Raw genomic sequence first — 19,797 nt, forward strand, 5'->3', positions numbered from 1 at the left:
GGCTATCGATAAGTACTGCCGCGTGAGTGGTGGTTTCTCTGGCATTAAAGATGTCTACTCCTCCTCTCCGGCATACGACGACGTCCAGCAGAGCTTCTTCCTGGCAGAGACACTCAAGTAAGCCCTGCCTAGTCCTATCACCAGTGATGGCGGTGATGTCATCACAGTTAAAATGATCAGAACAGAACTGTCGCTGTCATTCGGCATAGCGGAGAGATAGCTGGGCAGTTCATGTGAGGTTCAGCTGCTCAGCACCTGAAGGCTCTGCTAATCAGTCTATCTACACCTCCTCCAGGTACCTTTACCTGCTGTTCTCCAGTGATGACCTGCTTCCACTGGAGAACTGGGTGTTCAACACGGAAGCCCACCCCCTTCCTGTCCTGCACCTGGGAAACATCACCTTGCCTGGGAGCAACACCCAGCGGTAGGGGTGCCCTTCTATCCCCGGGATGCATTGGGGGTAGGGACCCCCCTCAGCACTCTGCATCTCCTCTCCCACTATGAAAGTAACTGTCCACTCATGGTTCAGTGAAGGGTCCAACCCCACGGGCACTAAGACACGGGGACCCGGATGCCTCTTAGAGACAGACCCACTGCTGCGGCGAGAAATCGGTTTTGGTCAATGAATTGGGGCGTGCAAGGATTTTTCATAATCTTTTTTTTTTTTTTTTTTTTAAATTCAACACTGACCATGGACTCACAAATATAAAATGCTAACAGTTATACTTCCTGTGTGCTCTCACAATGACCTTTGATCTGGAACTGTTCCGATAAGTACATTCTCCTCCACTTTTATTTTGGGGGATGCAGTGATCGGTCTAGTATTGTACAGTGTCCGTATTGTTTGTTTTTCCTTTTTTTTGGTTCTCTGTGGTGTGGGGATTTCCTGGGAAGCGAGAGTCTCCATCAGTGGCCATTGGAAGGACCGAAAGCCAGTTAGTTGCTCTTCTGCTGTCTGACATTGTTGGTTCCTGTCTTTTGTAGTCCCTCATTCCCTCAAAGATGTGCAAAGAACAGCTGCCGAAATATGTGCAGTCATTGCTTTGTGAAAATGGGGAGCTTTATATGGGGGGGGGTGTTCCTAAAAATGGATGGTGAGTACAGAATAAAGTTCTTGCTTTATACCTGATGCGGGGGTAGAGGGGTACAATCCAGCACCTCCGCACCGTCACTACTGCCATTCAGCTTCTCACTTATGCTCTAAAACCCTTGAGGGGAGTGAGCGTCCAAGGTCCTGATAGGCCCTGGTCCTGCGGTGAGACCATTTATTCGATCTGACATATTCATTGTGTTCAATTCAGTCCGTCCTTAGGATCGAAAATGGTCTAGAGTGGTGGGTCATTTGTTTTCGTTATAGCTTTAAGTTGCAGTTAATGTCTCTTCTCAGTGGTGAAAACATAATGATTTGAGCTGCACTTTGCCCGATGGGGGGAGGCCTAACACTCAGTACCTGTGTCCTGTGTAGACTGTGACATGCACAAATGCAAATACAAAACAAAAAATGGTCCCTGTATTTTCATTGATTTTTTTGGGGGGTTTTTTCTTTCTTTCGGTCATTTTCAGCCTTCAGAACGCAATGTTCTGACTCATCAGAAATCTGTAAATATGATATATGTAATGCCATCTATTAATGATGTGATATGGAGCGGAAGGCATAGATGGACAGCTGTCAGGTTTGCTTTTCAGGGAATTACAAACCTGACCTCTAGGGGGCACTATATAGCAACTTGCATGTAGAACCTACATCCAGGCCAGCTTGAATACATGGCGATGGAGTGCAGGACAATGCTTGGTTTATCCAGGTGTCTGAAGTTTCTGTAGTCCGGTGACTGGATTTTTGCACCCCTTGAGCCCAAGAAGGAAAACTTTTTTTTTTCTTCTTTTTTCATTTTCCCTCGCATCAAGTGCAGACAGATCACTGGTACAAACACAGCACTAAGACTGACAGTCCCCTTTAAAAGCCTTGAATGGACTAGTCTTGTGATTGCTCTTATTAAATGCAGTTAGACCCACCCCCCTCTTCATTGGTTTCTTCCCAGACAATCATTGCTGACCCTGTTTCCTGATAGGCGACTCCTCACAGTCCTGGCGTCATCAAAGCTAAAATAAAGACTGCTTGAATGTTACCATTTCCATCACCTTCATGACTAATGTAATCCAAGTCAATGCCACCCCTTCCTACTACTGCCTTAATTCTCTGTAGCCTTAACAAATTCCATTTACACTGTTAGTTTCTTTAAATTTAATTCCAGTATTGCTAGCAATTACTTGCCTGCAGTGTACACCAGTTACTACACCTTAAATGGGTTTTAGGATTTTTCTTGTTGGTGACCTTTTGTGTTGGATCCATTTTCCATTGCTTTCCCTCACACATTCACACATCTCCATTGCCCGCTTTGTCTCGGGTATTTGCCAGTAATTGTGCCTATTGCAACGAGTTGTGTGTCCAGGAAGTATATGCTCTAGTCTCTGTTCTTGAAAGTTACCATTCTTTTGTTTCATGCTCTGTCATTAATTAGAAGGTTCTCTCAGTATAAACCGACTGTGGTCATGTGATTCATGCAGCCTGTCAAAACTAACACAGTCATTCATTATCTCACCCACAACCCTCGACCAGAAGTTAGGGCTACCAACAGAAAACACTCGCAAATGTTTATATGTACCCAAGAAATCCCTCCAAAGTGGAAAAATAACTGAATAATGGCTTAATTAGTACAGGTCATTTTTATGGACGGAGCTCAAGCAGCAGTAACTAATTAATGTAAGAATCTCCAGGATGTAAGCAGCTGGCCGTCATAAACACCCACCCTGACGGCACCTCTGGCGGCCTTGTGTTCGTGTGTCAAAGCTGCCTGACTCCTGCTGTTTTGTCCTTTTTGTTTTTTTCTTTTCTTTTTTTGAGTTGTCAGCGTTATCATTTGCTTCCTGCCCTGGGGACCCCGAGTCCACGCTGGCTTCCATTGTCAGCAAGCAGTTTTGGAATTGTTTTCTGTATTTGTATTTTTACTGAGCAAATAAAAAAATAGAACTGTAAATATGTTTAAAATGATGAGGATCAAAGGATTCAATAAAGATTATTAAAAGAGAAATTGGATTGTTTATTTCACAAGTGCTTTTCATCTCCATTTCGTGTCTCATTAGCGTTGCCGAATATGGCATTTGTCACCAAAAGAATACATGTCCGTTTAATATTTAATCGCAATGTATTGCCACTCTTGCCCTGCCAGAGATGTTACAACATGATTATTTTACACGTTGCCTGCGCCATCTGCCTGGCCCAATGCTGATGTCATGGCACAGATGTGTTCCCCCTCTGGTGACTCCTCTGTGAGAGTGGACTGGCCTGCTCATGTCACTGTACTGCTCTATAGTGCCTGAGACTGGGCTTTGTATGCCATATCTGTATCAGGGAGGAAACCACCACCATCATGTCACTGGAGAGGTATGACAGACTAGATAAGAATAACACTTAGGAGAGAGTCACTAGCAGCCAGGAACTGTAATGAGACCTCTGCATTTACAAAGGTCAAGGCATGAGTTAGACATCAAGTCTAATTTTTTGCAGCATTAGTATCCACATATTCTGCTGCCCCAGGCTTAAGCACCTTAACCAGTTTTAAAGCAGCCCTGACATATGGCTTTTATTTGCTTACTATTAAGTACAAGAAAAGCACGGAAAACTGTATTATTGACATGAACTGTGGTATGTGTGCTTGACCAAAATGACACCGACAGTTACTTTAGTCAAAATGCTGCCTAATTAAAAGGTAAGTTTTCATGTTCCTCTAATAAAAGCCCATATCTTCTTTTTGCAGCTACACACATACAGTACATGCAATAGCGTGGAACATGTCACACTTGAATTATCGAGTGATGTGAAGCATTTAACATGATCAAATCCATATGGTTCGTTTGGAGGAGATTATCAAGTCATTTTTTTGGTGTCGTTCCATTAATGTGCAAAACATGCACAGTTATGATGAAAGTTTTGTTTAAACCGCATACTTAAGAAAAACTAATCAGCTAATCCGATTCTATGAGTGATCAAATTTTTTTTTTTTATAATTAAAGCCTTGAATCCGGTTATATCACTGCATATATAACAAATGACAGGCCAGAGTTTAAACATGAGGTATATATACCTATTACACCAAATAGGTAAATAGTGCATGGTCTGGGTGCTGTTGCTCACAAACACATTAAAGAAGTGTTTCCACCACTGGTCCCTCATTATAGACCAATCAGCTGCCTTCATTTATTGCATTTGGATAAAATACTGACAAAACAATTTGCCTGTCCAGGCGAGGGCAGTCTTGGCCATGAATCTGAAATCTGCGATCCTTTAAATAATTCACAGGTATTTGGCTATCGATTTCTATGTATTAAAATGTACCTTTAAATATTTCAGTTAATGTCAATGATTTAAACATGCCTTTGATTGCATTGTCCTGACAGCTTTTCATTCCTTTTATTCGTCAATAAAAATGCAGTTTAGAGATATTTTATTTGGAGATTTTGGAAAAGTGTCAAAATACAGAACACTTATTTTTGAAGATTTCTAATTTAGAATAGTTTAAAAATAATTCATGATACCTTTAGAAGTTATTTGTCCATAATTTTAAATATACTTCTGAATGACTTTTTTCAGGATACTCTTTTTTTAACTTCAAAGCACAATTGCAGAGTCACAGTCAAATCAGCACATAATGAGACCATTTCGTCACAATCGCTTAAATCTATGATGCATGATGTTTGGGGAAGGAAGAAATTTCTTCATGCCATTAACTGCATCATGTAGTAAAAAACTACTTGCCTGGATTCATGGGAAATTAACAAGCTGTTTAATGTATTTATGAGCACTTGTTAATTACCTGTGACATCGGAACTGGAGTTAATGCAGCTTAACAGAATCACAGTCACAGGCATGGTGGGTATTCTACCATGAGATTTTCATGTGGGAATAAGGCAGTATCCTGCATGGCTCTGAATGTTGTGTTGGCTGTGGGCTTCACGGTCTAGCTGTAGCAGACTACAGCTAACCGCTTCAACAAATACTAAAAGGGCCTGTTAGGTATACGCTTGCAAGTGTTTACATTGCTTAAGATCAGCAGAATTTCACAGATAACCTTATGCCCTTCATTAATTTGCAGTCTAGACTACTCCGAGATGCTCCTCACCAGTCCATTTCTGTAGGGGCTGATCGGTTTTATGTTCCAGTAATGGTCTGGGATTACTATGTTAATGGTGATTTTCCACACCTCCTTAGGTTAGATGAACTCCACTGTTGGACCTTCTACCTCAACCAGATAATTAGTACAGATCAGGTCAAAATACTCTCCAGGGACAATCTCATTTTTTGCATTGGAAGCTGTTGCCATTCCTACCATTTCAAAAAGCTAAAAACAAATGATCTCAGCAAGATTAAATAACTTCATTAATTCTGGTTTTGGAGCTACACTGTGTGTTCTAGGTCAATAGTGTAGTACATCTGGTTTGCACAATCACATTAAACTTGTAAATTCTTGTTTTATCTTTTATTTTTATTACTATTTTTATGTTATGGCTGTTTTATGGGCCCCTGAAGTACACTGAAGTTGGAAATTGCGCTTAATAAAATATATTTATTGTTATATTATGTGGTCAGTGGGGGAATGACATGCCTGTTTGCAGATGGTGCTTGGGTGGATAGTTGTCCTGTCTTTAAAATATATATTTATTTTAGAAAAATAATGTCTTAAACCATTAACTACCCATGACCTCCATTACACTATTATGTGTATGTAGACTTTTACCTGTATTACTGACGTGCAAATCCGCTTTACTTTTACGTATATTTTTTTGGAACTGGTGCCACTACAGGTGTTTGTATATGTTTTACTTTTATTTCATAGCTATTTATACGCTGGTATTGCATTTTTAATTAAATCTAACCCAGCAAAAACTCTAAAAGGAAGGTATTAACCTGCAAAACGTGGGGCCGTCATCGCCAGTGCTTCTAGTTGCCTGGCAACGCCCCCCTCACACACACCCACCAAAAAAATCAACCAATCAAAATCGCCGAGCGCATTAATACTAAACAAACACAGAAAACGCGTTTTAAATCCAAACATGGTGATGTGGTGTGTTTGCTGTGTTGTCGCTCTTATTTAGTTTTAATACCATTTCTGGTTTTGCAGGGCGCCGCTTCACTTGCTGGCGTCCCTGATGCAGACCGAGCGCGGTAGGGGGGCTGGTCTCTGAGGTGAGTCCGGCTGCTCTTCGGCGGAGGTTATAAGGCTGCGCCCCGGCGGTTTGCTCTCATAGCTCGGCGGTCCTGCCGTAAGTTCTGGACTTGACGCTACCCTTGGCTATCCCCCTCCCCTCCTTTTTCTTTGTAAAGTTTTTTTTTCTTCTTTATATTCTGTTCAGAGTTAGAAGGACTCATTTTTTCCTAGTAGGTACAACCTTTACGTTCTCTTTTTATACGCGTCTTTAATGTGTCGCCTAACGGCTCAGGAGTGCGTCCTCGCAACTTTGCTAAGCGGCTAACGTCGCGCTGCAGTTTGGCTGAAGCTGCGCGAATGACTCCGCTGACCGTGTCGCACACCAGCATTTATTTCTGTAACTGTGAAAATGTGGATTTAAGTGAGCGCTGGCTGCTTCTTTCAGTGAGTCAGCCCCTCTCCGGAGTTTTGCTAGCTGGCTAAGTGCTCTCTCCGCATTCCTGGCTGTAAATGCTGCTGTTAAACCCGTAACTTTTTTGTACTTTGCAGCTTGGTAGATTTGGCCTTAAATGTGCGTTTCCTTAATCGACGTGTTTAGTGGTAATTCTTTTTTCGTTTGTCCAAGTTTGCTCCCCATCCCAAACTCGTTTAAAGCGTATTTGCAAGTCGTCCAGATAATTTCAGACCTAAATTTCTAGTACACCAAACTTGATGGCGATGCATGCAGTTTGAAAGGGGTAATTGGATGCCAGCGTAATAGTTTCTTCGGTGGTTTGTGCACGGGCTGGCGCAGCAGTGGAACCATGACTGCCTGGAAATGTAGCGAAGCTTGTTCTGCTGATCGACGTTTGGTTGCTTGAGCCCATAATGTTCACCCAATTTCTTTGTGTGACGCGTTTCTTTGTTAAACTTGTGTTGGCATGGGCACCTTAGACCTGCTTGTCTGTTTTAACCAACACTGGGTGGATGCTTATGACTCTGTCTTCGTTGTAGCTTTTTAAAGCACGTTCTGCTACGATATTTTCACTGTCAAATATAAGCCTTGTTTTTCACACCCTATAGATTTTTTTAAATGGAAACATTGAAGATGACAACCATGGCAGAAGCTATGAGCAGTAAGGACTCTGAGTCCTGCAGCGTACTCAGCTGGGATCAGGTGAACCGCCTGAATGAGGTGCTGACGGGGGCTGTGCCTGTGCACGGCCGAGGCAACTTTCCCACCCTGGAGGTGCGGCTGAAAGACATTGTGCAGATTGTTCGAAACCGACTGGAACAAAAAGGAATAGTAGTGAGGGATGTGCGTTTAAACGGCTCTACTGCCAGCCACGTGTTGGTTCAGGACAACGGATGGAGCTACAAGGACCTAGATCTAATTTTCAGGGTGGACCTTCCAAATGAGGCGGAGTTTCAGCTCATCAGAGATGTGGTGTTGGGCACCCTCCTGGATTTTCTGCCAGATGGGGTGAACAAGGAGAAGATCACTCCCATGACCCTCAAAGAGGCTTATGTACAGAAACTGGTGAAGGTCTACACCGACCTTGACCGGTGGAGCCTCATTTCCCTGTCTAACAATGAGGGACGAAATGTGGAGCTAAAATTTGTTGATTCAATCCGCCGTCAGTTTGAGTTCAGTGTGGACTCTTTCCAGATTGTTCTGGACTCTGTTCTGTCTTACTATGATCTTTCTGAGAACCCCATGTCCCAGCACTTCCACCCCACTGTGGTCGGAGAGAGCATGTATGGAAATTTCGCCGTTGCACTCGACCACCTGAAAAACAAGCTGATTGCCACCAAGCGCCCAGAGGAGATCCGTGGTGGGGGACTGCTCAAGTACTGCCACCTTCTGGTGAGGGGCTTTCAGCCCACTGACCAGGAGGAGTTCAAGGCTTTGGAGAGATATATGTGCTCCCGCTTCTTCATCGATTTCCCTGACATTGTGGAGCAGCAGAGGAAGCTGGAGTCCTACCTGCAGAGCCACTTCATCGGCGAGGAGAAGAGCAAATATGACTATCTCATGATACTCCACCGGGTTGTGAATGAAAGTACAGTGTGCCTTATGGGACATGAAAGGCGTCAGACCCTCAACCTGATCTCCCTGACTGCCTGCCGCGTGTTGGCGGAGCAAAATGCCATACCAGATGCCTCCAGTGTCACCTGCTACTATCAGCCTGCCCCTTATGTCAGAGACCTGAACTTCAGCAACTATTATGTGGCCTCCTGCAACCAGTCAATTCCAACATGGTTGCCATGTAACTGAGGGACAGAAGGACACCAAGTTATTAACAGGGTCTGTGATTATAATTATATCTTCCCTTTATAGGTATAAACACAATATTTAAATGGACAAGTGCTTGACTTTTTGTTGTGATTCTCATTACTCATTCCTTTTTATATGGGTGGCAAGATTACTGGACCTGTGGTTTTTTTGTGAGTGTTTTTTTTTCTCTTGCACTTATGTTGTCTCAGGTTTGTCAATCCCCTTTTGGGTCCTGGGTGAAGAATAATTTGGTCTGTGAACCTGCTCCCCCTTATTATATGGGTACTGGGGCAGGCATATGGTACTTTTATTGTGGTGGGCTTGGAGGGCTGGAGCAAAAAAAGAATTGTGCCTGCATTGAAGTTTAGTAGTAAGATTGTGTTTTTTTTTCTTTTGCATTTTTTTTTTCCAAATACTGGACGGAAGTGTAAGTATATAAGCGGGTATTGGTGTTAAGATATTTTGAATGTTTTTGAATTCTACATTCTTTCCCTTTCCAACATCGAAAGCATAACTTGGAAATGAGGGGTAAAGACCCGATAATTATGTATAGAATAACGATATGAAAATATGAGCTTTTGTGGTAGATAAAGTATTAGGAGTTTACTCCTGCCAATAGACTGTTTGCTCATCTTGTATATGGGGTTGTGGGACTTTATCGACCTTTAGTGGATTTTGTTACAGTATTCTCCATTCTGTGATGTAATTTTTGGCCTGAAGAAATGTTGAAAAATCATGAAAGTTCTTGTAAGATGGAGATTTTAGCATACCTACAGGTGTGTAACTTTCCCCCAATGCCTTTTTTTCCATGGATTCTGGAGATAAGGGGGTCAGTCCCTGGGTTTGCCTTAAAAGGAGTGCTGTAGTTTGAGTCGTTGATGGGCCCTTGTACTGGTTTGCACTGAAATGGAATCCTGGTCTATAGCAGGTCAGCCAATAAAAGCAATGGCGATCTATAATTATCTTCAGAGTGAGTCAAGTGGGGGTTGGGGTTTGGGGGAGGGGGGCTGCCTCTGCCAGTGTGACAACTATTGATGCTGACTCAGTCTCTCTTGTTGGGTAGAAGTTTGTGGGGGAGGTTACAGTCAGCATACCTTTCTGATCAGTGCAGAAGACAGCAGGCCTGATCTGCAATTTTGTAGTACAGCTACATGGCGTAAATTGATTTAAGTATCAGTCAAGATTGGCACGTCAAGCGTATTCCATGGTGGTAGCAGATCCCTGCTGTGGCGTCACAGATTCCTGCTGACACAGGCAGTTCTGCCCTCTGCTTCCTCTGGACTGCCATACATAGTATTTCTCAGCAAACTTGTTGCCCTGCCAAAAATGCTTGCTGTCTATCATTTTACCATTCAAAGGGAGGAAAGTAGCGGCCATGGATATTTAAGGGAAATTGCCAGTTGGCCGTACAGAGACAGGCACCTCACAGGGTTCTCGCGTTCTTGTATGTTTAAATAGGGCACTTGGGTTTAGAGTGTTGGGGAAAACACACAAAAGCTTAACTTTGTTCTGCCCCCTCTGAAACATTTTATTGGCATTTGGCTACTTAAAACTTTCTGCAAACCTGATTAGTCTTATCAGCTCTGTACACATGCTGGTGTGACCTGCCCACCCCTCCACCCAATAGACCTGATAGATTGTGTCTGTTTGATCAGATTACCTAGAACAAGTTTTGGATTTACCTGGCAAAACAGATCCTGAACAGATGGATGTTGCTTTTTTTATTATTATTAAAGTATCTTGGACTTGAGTTAGTGGTTAAGTACTGAAGTGCCATTTTTCTGAATTTAAGGGTTTGATGCTGATGTCTCCCTCCTTTCGACTCTATTAGACACAATGTTGAGGATGCTTTTGCAAGGTTTTTGTTTTAAAGTCCTTTAAGCGTATAATGCATTGGTACCTATTACCATGTGGCCTTAAATGCAATTCAAGTCTTCCCACAGGATTTTGCTTTAGTCTTTCTGAGGCATGGGGGTGTTTGGTCTTCATATAATCAAAATGTAAAAAAGCAGTTCTGTAAGCTGGATTGAAAAGAAAAAATACAAGGGGAGGGAACTAATATGACAGCCTGGTCTATCTTTGCTTTGAAATGAGGGGTTTGTAAACAGCTGCAGGTGAGTTTTGGTTTTGGCGGGGACCAAACTTCTGAAAATGCTGTGGGGGGGGGACTTCTCTAGGGATTTGCTGTGTAATTATTTGTGGCTGTTTCAAACCATCCCTATACCCTCGACTTGCATCTGTAACAGTTTCTGTCCTAGTCAGTACTTATGAACTTCCTGTTCTGAAAACCCGAGATGATGTTCTGTGGGATGGGTTGTGGGTTTTCCCTGTGCTTCAGCAAAAACTTTTGTAAAGTGGTTCTGGTGCTTAAGAAGTCTGTCTTTATTTTGCACAGAAATTGTAACAAAATGCAAGTGTCTTTTTGTTCTTGATCAAGTATTTTGAGAAGACTGGGTGAAAGAGGGAAATGATGCTCATCACTCACCTATGTGGGTTTTTTTAATTTTTTTTTTTACATCGAAACTGGGTGGGTATGATGCCTTACGGAGACTTATGTGAAGTCCATGTTAAATTATGAATATCCCACTACCTGTTTTGAGCAAGTTCTGATCTTAAGTGCCTTCCTTGCTCCTGATTTGGTGGAGGAATTTCGGGTGTGTTAGGCACTTTAGGCCGGGGAATGGAATGGGTTTGATAGTCTTTCTGGTGTGTCTGTGTGTGTGCGCGTGTGGTTCTCTCCCCCCCCCCCCCCCCCCCCTATGAATACTGGGGTCTGCAATAAGCTGCTTGTGCACATTTGTGTATGTTTGTGTGCACAAGTTATAAGGCAAGTGATGTTCTTTATTCCTGGAAAATTTGTGTAAACCTTTTGCTTTGTGTTTAATTCAACATTTTTAGCACTTTAACAATTCACTTTAACCCTCCTTGAGGAAATGTAATTCAGAAAGATGTTTGAAGGGACAAAAAAATTTAATAAAGTGTTCAAAGCCCAAATTCCTTTTGTCATTTGTACTATGTCACTGATGGTAGCAAAATAAAATTCTTTCATTAGTTAAGTTCTTTCTGAATTAAACTGCCTATTTAGTTGTCCTGTGAAGTTTGCATGCATGTTTAAAGATTGGATAGCAAATTGGCAAAATAGACTGCAGTTTAGCATGTGTTTTTTAAATCTAAATACACTTTATTACTGCTGTTTTAGTGTTATGGGAATCTACATTTTCCAGTTGGCGTCTGTGGTGATTTACCTGATTTTGAATTGCTTTAGTTGATTTCAAAGCATGTATAGAATGCAAGTATAATCACACTATAAGTAAACCAAAGTGTTTCTGTACTAGATCAGTTGTATGATATGAGATTGGTGGCTTTTGTGCATTTGAGCGTTTATAGTCCATTTCTTATGGCTTCTCACTCTAAAGGGCAGAGCACAACCTAAAATGGTGCCTCAGAAAAGCAGTGTTTTTGACTTTATGCATTTTGGGTTCCGAATTCTTCTGCCGCAATCTGAATTTTTCCCAGAGGTAGCATAACCAGAATCTGCTTGTTCATTTTTAATGAACGTTTTCCCCATATGATTGGCTGAGCCAGTACTGCAGATATACATATGCCTTGACCGGCTGACATTGGCACCAACCAAGATTTTTCTGGTATCTGCCCAAATGCATTTTTGTTTAGAAAATCTGCATACCCATGTGTTACGATCCTCAGTCTAGGGTTGAGGACCGCCAGAAAGGTAAAGGGAAAGGAGAGGGGAAAATGAGACAACCAGGGGATGGGAAAAGGGAACACGGGACACAAAGGGATCTTTTTTTGTATTTTTTTATATTTATTCACAAAGATTTTCACAAACAATAGGGTAACAGACTTCGGGAGTGACACAGCCAAAACAAACAAAACAGCACTACCGAAACCGTCCACGACTAAACTAATTCTAAACAAAAACGAAAAAGATGAGAAAGGCTTAGTCTGTGTCATTTCCTAACTCCCTAACCAAATCACAGAATAAGCCACACGTACGCAAAACAAAATAGCAGTCACTCCCTACGTACTTGACAGAAATGAACATACAGAACACACCAAAGCCGAAACACAGTAACCAAAGGGGCAAGGCAAAGAGAGTAGTCAGGAGGAATGCAAGAGATCAAAAACCAGAAAGCAGTCAAAGCCGAAGGCAAAGGTACAGAAGGATAAGGCAAGAGACGAAAACCAAAACTGTCATACATGAGTAATCCAAAAGAATGCAATCAAACCAACAACAAAATCCAACAAAGAGCAGAGCTCCTGCTACTCTCCCGCCACGGCTTCTTCAATCATAAAGGTGGAAGTAACGTCGAAGCTCGGGGCGTGGCCAGGTCCGGGAGGCGGAGTCGAAGGCAGCCGGACAACGATCAGGACAATCCCTCCCCAAACCTTACGGCACGTAACACATGTCACGTTCATTTAGGATATGAATGTTAACCTTTGCTACTTGAGTATGCTCCACATGCACATTGAGACTGCTCTCTCAAATGGCAAGATTTACTTGGATCCTTGGAGAGCAGCTCTGTTTCACTAAACAAAACCATTGCATGCTGCCTTGTTAGGAAGTGAGTGTATTTACTTGAAGCTTCTTGTGGCAAATATTTGTCCTTGGCCAGCTCCCGTCAACAGACAGCCCTGCTTCACACTCCTGCCTTTGAGCAGTTGGTCTTCTGTGTGCTAGTTTAGGAATAGATGCTACTCGTAGAGCAGACTATTAAGTGATTTTTGTTTTTCCATATAATAGCTTGTTTTGTTTGTGGCCTTATTTTGTCTGTTTACGCAAAACTGTTTTCTGAGAGCTCTTAGCAGTAGTGAGTGATATGGGAAGGAGGAACTTTTCACCCAAGCAGGGGATCCAGTCTCCAAAACAGCATACCTCGTACAGTCTGTACCTGCACATACATCTAACTTCTGCAACCGTTATGAGATGTTTCCCCTCACATTTTCAACCATCATTTTTTTAGCTCCATGCTATAAACATTGTGGTTACTTTCAGGTAATGATCCGGTTTAAACCACTGTAACACCCCCTTTCTTGTTGATCAGAGGTGAGCGGGAGATGGTGCTTCGTACGAAATTTGCCAGACGCCTTATTCACATTCAGTCTGCAGTCTTGAACTGTGGCTTTATCTGTGGACTTGGAAGGATTTTAATTGTTTACCTCTTTTATAAAATGCCTGGAGTTTATTGGAGCGTTACATGTTAGGCATGCTGTTTGTGAGCTGCTTTTTAATTGTGTTTAACAATTTTATTAGCATTTTCTTTGCTGATCCCATGTCGGAGAGAACTTCTCACAACAGTGGCAATGAGATAGTGATTAACATTAGGGCTAAAGCACAGGTTTATGTAATTTTATACAGAATGGCAGCATAGCCCTGATATGTACAGCCAGTTGGAGAATAGCCCATAAATATATTTATTAGACTCTGAAAAAGGGCTGTAGTTACAGTATTAAGGAGGACATTGATTACTCTTGTGTCATAATGCTTTCTGGAAACGAACCCCTGGTCCTTTGATAAGTGAACATGCAGTATTATTGGCCATTGCAGGGAGTCAGGTTCCTATCTGTCTCCAGACAGAGTGCTGTATCATACAGTGTCTTGAATGATAGTAAAAGGTCTTTGGGAAACTCTTCAGTCAGTGTTGATAGGGACTCTGGGGGCCCTACACTAAAAAGGGTAAAAATTTGTACCTTTGCTTGTCACTGGGGCTGTACCCTATATATAATACACATACACACACACATTTCTTCCCCCCCCCCCACCCGCAGAGTATAGGCAGAAATCTCCATGGGGCCCTCCAACTCCCCCCTCCCCTGGCAGAGTAAAATGTATTAACTTATTTTACTGTGAAGTGTCAATATCAACAAAGAATTTAATAAACACAAGACCTTTAGTTTCACTTGTGTGAAAAATGGAACACAGAAATTAAGCAGGTTTGTCATTTCAATGTGCTATGGAATCGGCCGCCCCTGTGGCCCCTTTGCAGTTTGGGGCCGTTGCCCACCCTGCCTGTCCTGTTGCTGTGCCTTTGCATTCAGGGGCAGCACTCTGCCTCGGCGCATCCAGATCGCTGTGCAGCGCACCTCTGAAGGCGCCAGCATGAAACAACCCTGTGACCCTGCAAACCGCGGTTGGCTGTTTCACTGAATGTGGGAGACACAATGAATGATTTCTGGAACACTGCTGATAAAAACGTACATGACAATCAAATCCCAGAGCACAGCAGATTGGGTATTTCAGTAAGAGAAATGGAAACTGCAGCGAAACAGCACCCCTACCTCAGGCCTTGGGGTAAAATTTCACCCCTTGTAACTCCACCAGTACCGTGGGTCCTTATTAAGGCAAAACCATGTAGTGAACTTAATTATGCTTATAATGTTTCACCCAATAAAATGCAGTGTGATGTGCTCCCAGCTCATCTGAGAGATGTATAATAACGTGCATTATTATCATAACTCTTTGATGCTCCATCTGCTTTGTGGGAAAATGTTTGTGTGGTTAAAGGCTTTTTTTTGGTTATCTGACATCACCTTTGAGAGTGCTGGGCTCACTATGAGTCAGCATCTGGGTCCTGCTACATGGCCACATTTACAGACCATAATTCCCGTCTAAGTTTTCAGATGACTATCACATCGCAATGTGTATTAGTTTGTACTTTAAGTTTGCATCGGAAGGGTGTTCAAGGGTGATTCGGTTTTCAGAAGAGACAAGTAGACACGTAGGACAAACCCAGACTCAAGCTGTCTCCGTGCTGACCAGAGCATTTGGCTAACGGTCGACTGGCTGTCTGCCTTGTCCTGTTCCTCCACACCACACGAGCATGTGGACCTTCTGCTTTGACATAACCAGAAGGCATCTGTTCCAGAATCTGAAGGAGAGGGTTATGTCCCCAGCCACAAGAGAAGGGGAGAACTGTACTGATAAATGTCAGTGATTTGATAGTGAGCCGTTCCCACCGCATGGGTACCTAAGTGGACAGGTGGCTAAAATTCACTACTGCAGCACGTTCCGTATCTCCAGAGCTGGAAGGACAGGCGCAGTGATGTGAAATGCGTGAGAAGCTGAGCAGCTGAATCAAAAGACGTCCCGTCCAGGAAATGGATAACTAGCGCAAATAGACTCTTCTCAACCCTGGAAGGGTTTCTCAAACAGATGGCTATTTATGCCCTTTTTCGCATCCTGAGAAACAGGTGATGGGTGGGGGGTGGGGTGGGGGGGGTGGAAGCAGATGTTTGTGGCCGAAAGAGTCGTTGTTGCACCTTTCCTGTCACCCAGTCAAACCATTTCTCACAACTGCTGACTTGCTCCCCCACCCCTCACGGTCCCCGGTGTGTTTCACAGCCGTGCTGAGATCAGAGTGATCTCCCAGATGTCTCCCAATGCAACTCGCCGCTTGCACCTAATTTGCGAACGACCTCTCTCAACTCAAGGCTGAGCAGCCTGTATTGATTAATGACTATCAGATGTGAAGAGTGCAGACCGATTTGATGAAACTTCCCATCTATGTTTAATCTCATTCCAAGAGGTACAGAAAGTCTCCTCATTAGCAAAAAAGGCTTTTTGTGAAGACAGAGGTGTATATGCTTTAGATTGGTAAGGGAAGGTTTAATAGTAGAGTCTCAACATCTAGGAAAGCCACAAATGTGTAAATATTCATTGGATTGTGATTCCCATCCAGAACAGAGACAACTGACCAGGGTTTGAGGTCTGATTGACCAAACCAACGTTTGTCAGGTTTTTTGCCCTCTAAACAGTAGATGATGCTGTGGTTTTGGTGACAGCACAGTTTAAGTCCAAGGAGGATTTTTTCTCTACATTAAAAGGGTGCGTGGAAAACGGGATTAAACTATTGATGTCCAAAGAGCAGTGGTACGAAAAGCACAGTCAGTGTGACCAGTATCCTCCGTTATGGCATTCTTGGTTTTTCCTTTGCTTGTCTTCTCATTTGTTTTGCATTCCAGCTGGATTACAGTCATTGGTGATTATCAGCTGGTGGCTGGTCTTTGTCTCTCCTAGTGTAGGTTTCGAAGCAGCTTAAACACGTGTAGCTACTAGTAAGGACAATAAGTATTTCCACTTTAAATAATTGCACAAATTCTCATTTAGAAATCTTTCCAGTTTGCCCAGGTCAACGATCCATTCTCTGAAGCCTCCTCAACTCTGCATAAATGCAGCTAATAGAAGCTCATCCAAGGATCCCCGAATGTGCCTCCAAAGACATGTGTGGACTTGTACTTCACCTCCAGGGCGTGGAGGCTTTTTCTCCCACAATGCATAGGAATCAGCTGTGTTTTTATGGACTAATGATCAAGCTTCTTTTTAACTGAACTTGAATCATTGAGTCATAGATAAAAAGTAATGTGATCTGCCCTAATTATGTTTGTCATGGTTGAAGTCTTTTAATGAAAAATTTCCAGAGGTCAGCTATTTCGTTAATATAGAATTTCATACAGATATCAGGGTAGCAGAGCACAAATGCTGGACAGGTGCTACATTGCATCCTTTAGCATATTCTTGCAAATTTGCAAGAATATTGCAAATTTGCAATATTGCAAATGCTAATCAGAACAATAGCATCCAATATATTAAGGGCAGTAAGAGAGAGGTAAGGAGCGTGTGCTGATTACAGTGTGTTGTCGCATCCACCACACAAACCACCTCCAGGGATGAGATGCTGAGTGCAGCCCTGCAGCGGGTGGTACCTCAGCACCACACTAGTCGGAATGGACCAATGTGAATTTTTTTCTGGTGGCTGGAGTGCCACCAAAGGGTAGCAAAACCCTGATTAAATAAGTAACAACATAAGGTCTCATTTGCCAACTCTAGTACCCCCTAGTGGTTATAGGCTTTTACTACCTAGTCTATATAAGTATGTTTTTGTGATAAATGTTTACGGACAGCATGGTGGTTCATGGGCAGTCACCTCCACTCTCTTTGTGTGTTTGTCACCAAGGATGCATCCCAGCCACATGCCCTTTGCTGACAGGACTAGGCTCCAGGCCACCTACCCAGGATGAGTGGCTATGGGATGGATGTGGCCTTCATAGGGTGCAGTGTATGCCTGTCATCAGAAGGGCACCGGTTTGAGTCCCAGGGTTGGCAAAGTAATTTGGCCGCCTGGGCCCTTAAGCAAGGCCTTTAACCCTCAATTGCTCCAAGGACTGTCTGTGACTGATACCATGTTTTCTCAAAAAAAAAAGTAAAAAGTATTGCTTTGGATAAAAACATCTGCTAGATAATGTGCTAAATTTCATGTTACTCCTCTGATTTCTTCAGCCAGTACACCATTTTCCATCTGTTAGTCTTAAGGTCGTTAAGGAGCGTATCCGAAACACATAACAGGTCGTTTGCACACGTAGTCAGACGTTACAGGTTTCATGATGCCGACAGTTTCTAGTAAGTCCATGTTTTACAAGAACAAATATGACACTTATTTACAGTCTGCAGATGTTTCCTCAGCTTCTGAGCAAATGTGCATTAGTAGAACTGAGTGAGGCCCACAGTGTGTGTGTGCATGTCTGTTTTAGTGTATGTGAGAGAGGTAGCAAGCAGATACAATATGTAGGCTGGTAGGCAGGGATATTAACTGTTCAAGTACCATGGGGCTGCTTTTAGTCCCTTAAGACAGGTAACAGCTTCAGATAAAATTCCAGACATATGAATGGGTGAGAATTTTGGAAGCTTTGGTTAAAAATATATAAGTAACTGTCTGTTTGAGAGAGCTGTTCAGCTGCAAACGGAGAGCGTTTTCTGCCCGATGAGGTCCTTAACAGTATTCATCTGTGGTCCCTGTGGTCTCCCCCTTCCAGTCTTGGTTTTCATTTTCAGGTGGCTGTGTCAGCCTGTCAGAAAGTACCCTTACTGTGGTAAAGGCCTCTGTACACCCCAGCTGCTAATATAAATGAATAAAGCCAGTACCATTCTGAAGCTGCCCCTGTTTATTGTTGTGGTAGCACAGTGAATGGTGGAAGACAAAGCCAAGACCGGCCCAACCCTTTTCAAGGCCCGAGGCAAAATTGTATTAACCTAGTTGTCATTTGTCATCTTTCTTCTCATTCTAACAGGCTGGTCATACAAAGAGATTACAAGAATACAGAAATAACAGCGTAAATGGCTAAACGGACAGAGAAAGACCCCAGATTTTTCCCCATACCAGTATTACACTGTAGAGAGGGTGGCCGGAGACCTGCTTTGCCAGAGATTCTTCTTAACAAAAGAGCGCAGACGAGCTTGATGTATCCTCAGGGTCTTCAGCAGTTTGGTGGAGCCAAGTCTGAGCTAGAACAAATTTAATATGCTAACAGTAACATCTCAGGGAATCAACCGCTAGTGCAAGAAGGAGAACACGGAACTTACACAACCAAAAGATAGTCTTTCTGGTTGAAAGAATGACTAACAGTTAAAGAATGACTATGCATGGCTACCAAATGCATACTAAGAATATCAAGCCTTAGAGAGTTTAATTTGGCTGCAGATCTTTGTGCTGCTTAGCTGTTTTGCAGTTCTAGGATATAGAGGTGCACCAGAAGGCAGAATGGTTTGAGCCAAGTGTGCTTAATGGTGAGAAATTACACAGTTTGGTATTACCTAGGTCCTTTTATTACACCTAATCGGAAGCAGACGGGATCATGCTCACCAGCATTTTGGGAGATAGTAGAGATGGTTAAAGACCTCGCCCTAGAGCTATGCGTCATCATTGGTACGGCCACGGTAGTCTGGCCCTCTGGTGGAGACCCAAGAACAAGTAGCAGGTGAGGAGGATCACCCCCAAACCCTCAAGGTCAGCAGACTTCGGAAATGCCTTTGCACCTGAAATGGAGAAGCAAAGCACTTTGGATGTTTAAAGAGCAGTTTATGGAATTGATGATCAGATGACACCCCTAACTATTTATCCAGAAAAGGTGAACCCCCCCCCCCCGCCACACACACACACACACACACACATGTGTACACATTTTAGGAACAGATAGATGAATAGATTGATTGATTGATTGATTGAAGGCTACCCTACGTTGACTCTTCAAGACAGTTAGTTAGTGCCAACACCTTCTGTAAGGTAAGAATAGACTGTCACTCTGGGAACTCATGCGGCTAAAGTGGGCGCGGTAGTGAGTTCAATCCTAACTTTCGGGTACAAGCTGGTGCTTATGGCACAGTATAGTGATGTAACTCAACACAGGTACCGGCGTTCGTAAGCGCAGGAGATCCCTTCTGAAGTCATCAGCGAGACGCATTAAGTGTAACCTCAGTTAGCTCCGTGCAAAGCCGGGGTCTTCATGGCGTGTTACTGCTGCTAAGGTGCTGCACGCCGCATCTCC

The 19,797-nt window shown here is 43.0% G+C and overlaps 2 protein-coding genes across 5 annotated transcripts in view; both read left to right on the top strand.

Annotated features, from left to right (window-relative positions):
* The window catches only part of LOC125736311 (mannosyl-oligosaccharide 1,2-alpha-mannosidase IB-like), a 65,792-nt gene extending 62,703 nt beyond the window's left edge, over positions 1 to 3,089 (top strand). The window contains exons 13-14 of the mRNA XM_049006295.1: positions 2 to 117; positions 296 to 3,089. Coding sequence (XP_048862252.1) covers positions 2 to 117; positions 296 to 428 — 249 coding nt within the window. The 3' untranslated portion in view covers positions 429 to 3,089. The remainder of the gene's footprint in view (position 1; positions 118 to 295) is intronic.
* Positions 3,090 to 6,096: 3,007 nt separating this feature from the next.
* LOC125742731 (terminal nucleotidyltransferase 5C) lies at positions 6,097 to 11,454 on the top strand. Of its 4 annotated transcripts, none has more exons than XM_049015016.1 (2): positions 6,097 to 6,318; positions 7,266 to 11,454. In XM_049015016.1, the coding sequence occupies exon 2, from the start codon at positions 7,276 to 7,278 to the stop codon at positions 8,458 to 8,460; it is 1,185 nt and encodes a 394-aa protein (XP_048870973.1). In that variant the 5' UTR covers positions 6,097 to 6,318; positions 7,266 to 7,275; the 3' UTR covers positions 8,461 to 11,454. The 4 variants fall into 4 exon arrangements, with proteins under 4 accessions (XP_048870973.1, XP_048870963.1, XP_048870984.1 ...); XM_049015006.1 differs by having other exon boundaries at positions 6,097 to 6,241; XM_049015027.1 differs by having other exon boundaries at positions 6,258 to 6,437.
* Positions 11,455 to 19,797: the final 8,343 nt, after the last annotated feature.

The sequence above is a fragment of the Brienomyrus brachyistius genome, chromosome 1 (assembly GCF_023856365.1).
Source record: "Brienomyrus brachyistius isolate T26 chromosome 1, BBRACH_0.4, whole genome shotgun sequence".
Classification (NCBI taxonomy): domain Eukaryota; kingdom Metazoa; phylum Chordata; class Actinopteri; order Osteoglossiformes; family Mormyridae; genus Brienomyrus; species Brienomyrus brachyistius.

Coding starts and splice junctions, on each gene's coding strand:
- LOC125742731 (XM_049015016.1), top strand. CDS start 7,276: ATGGAAACATTGAAGATGACAACCATGGCAGAAGCTATGAGCAGTAAG.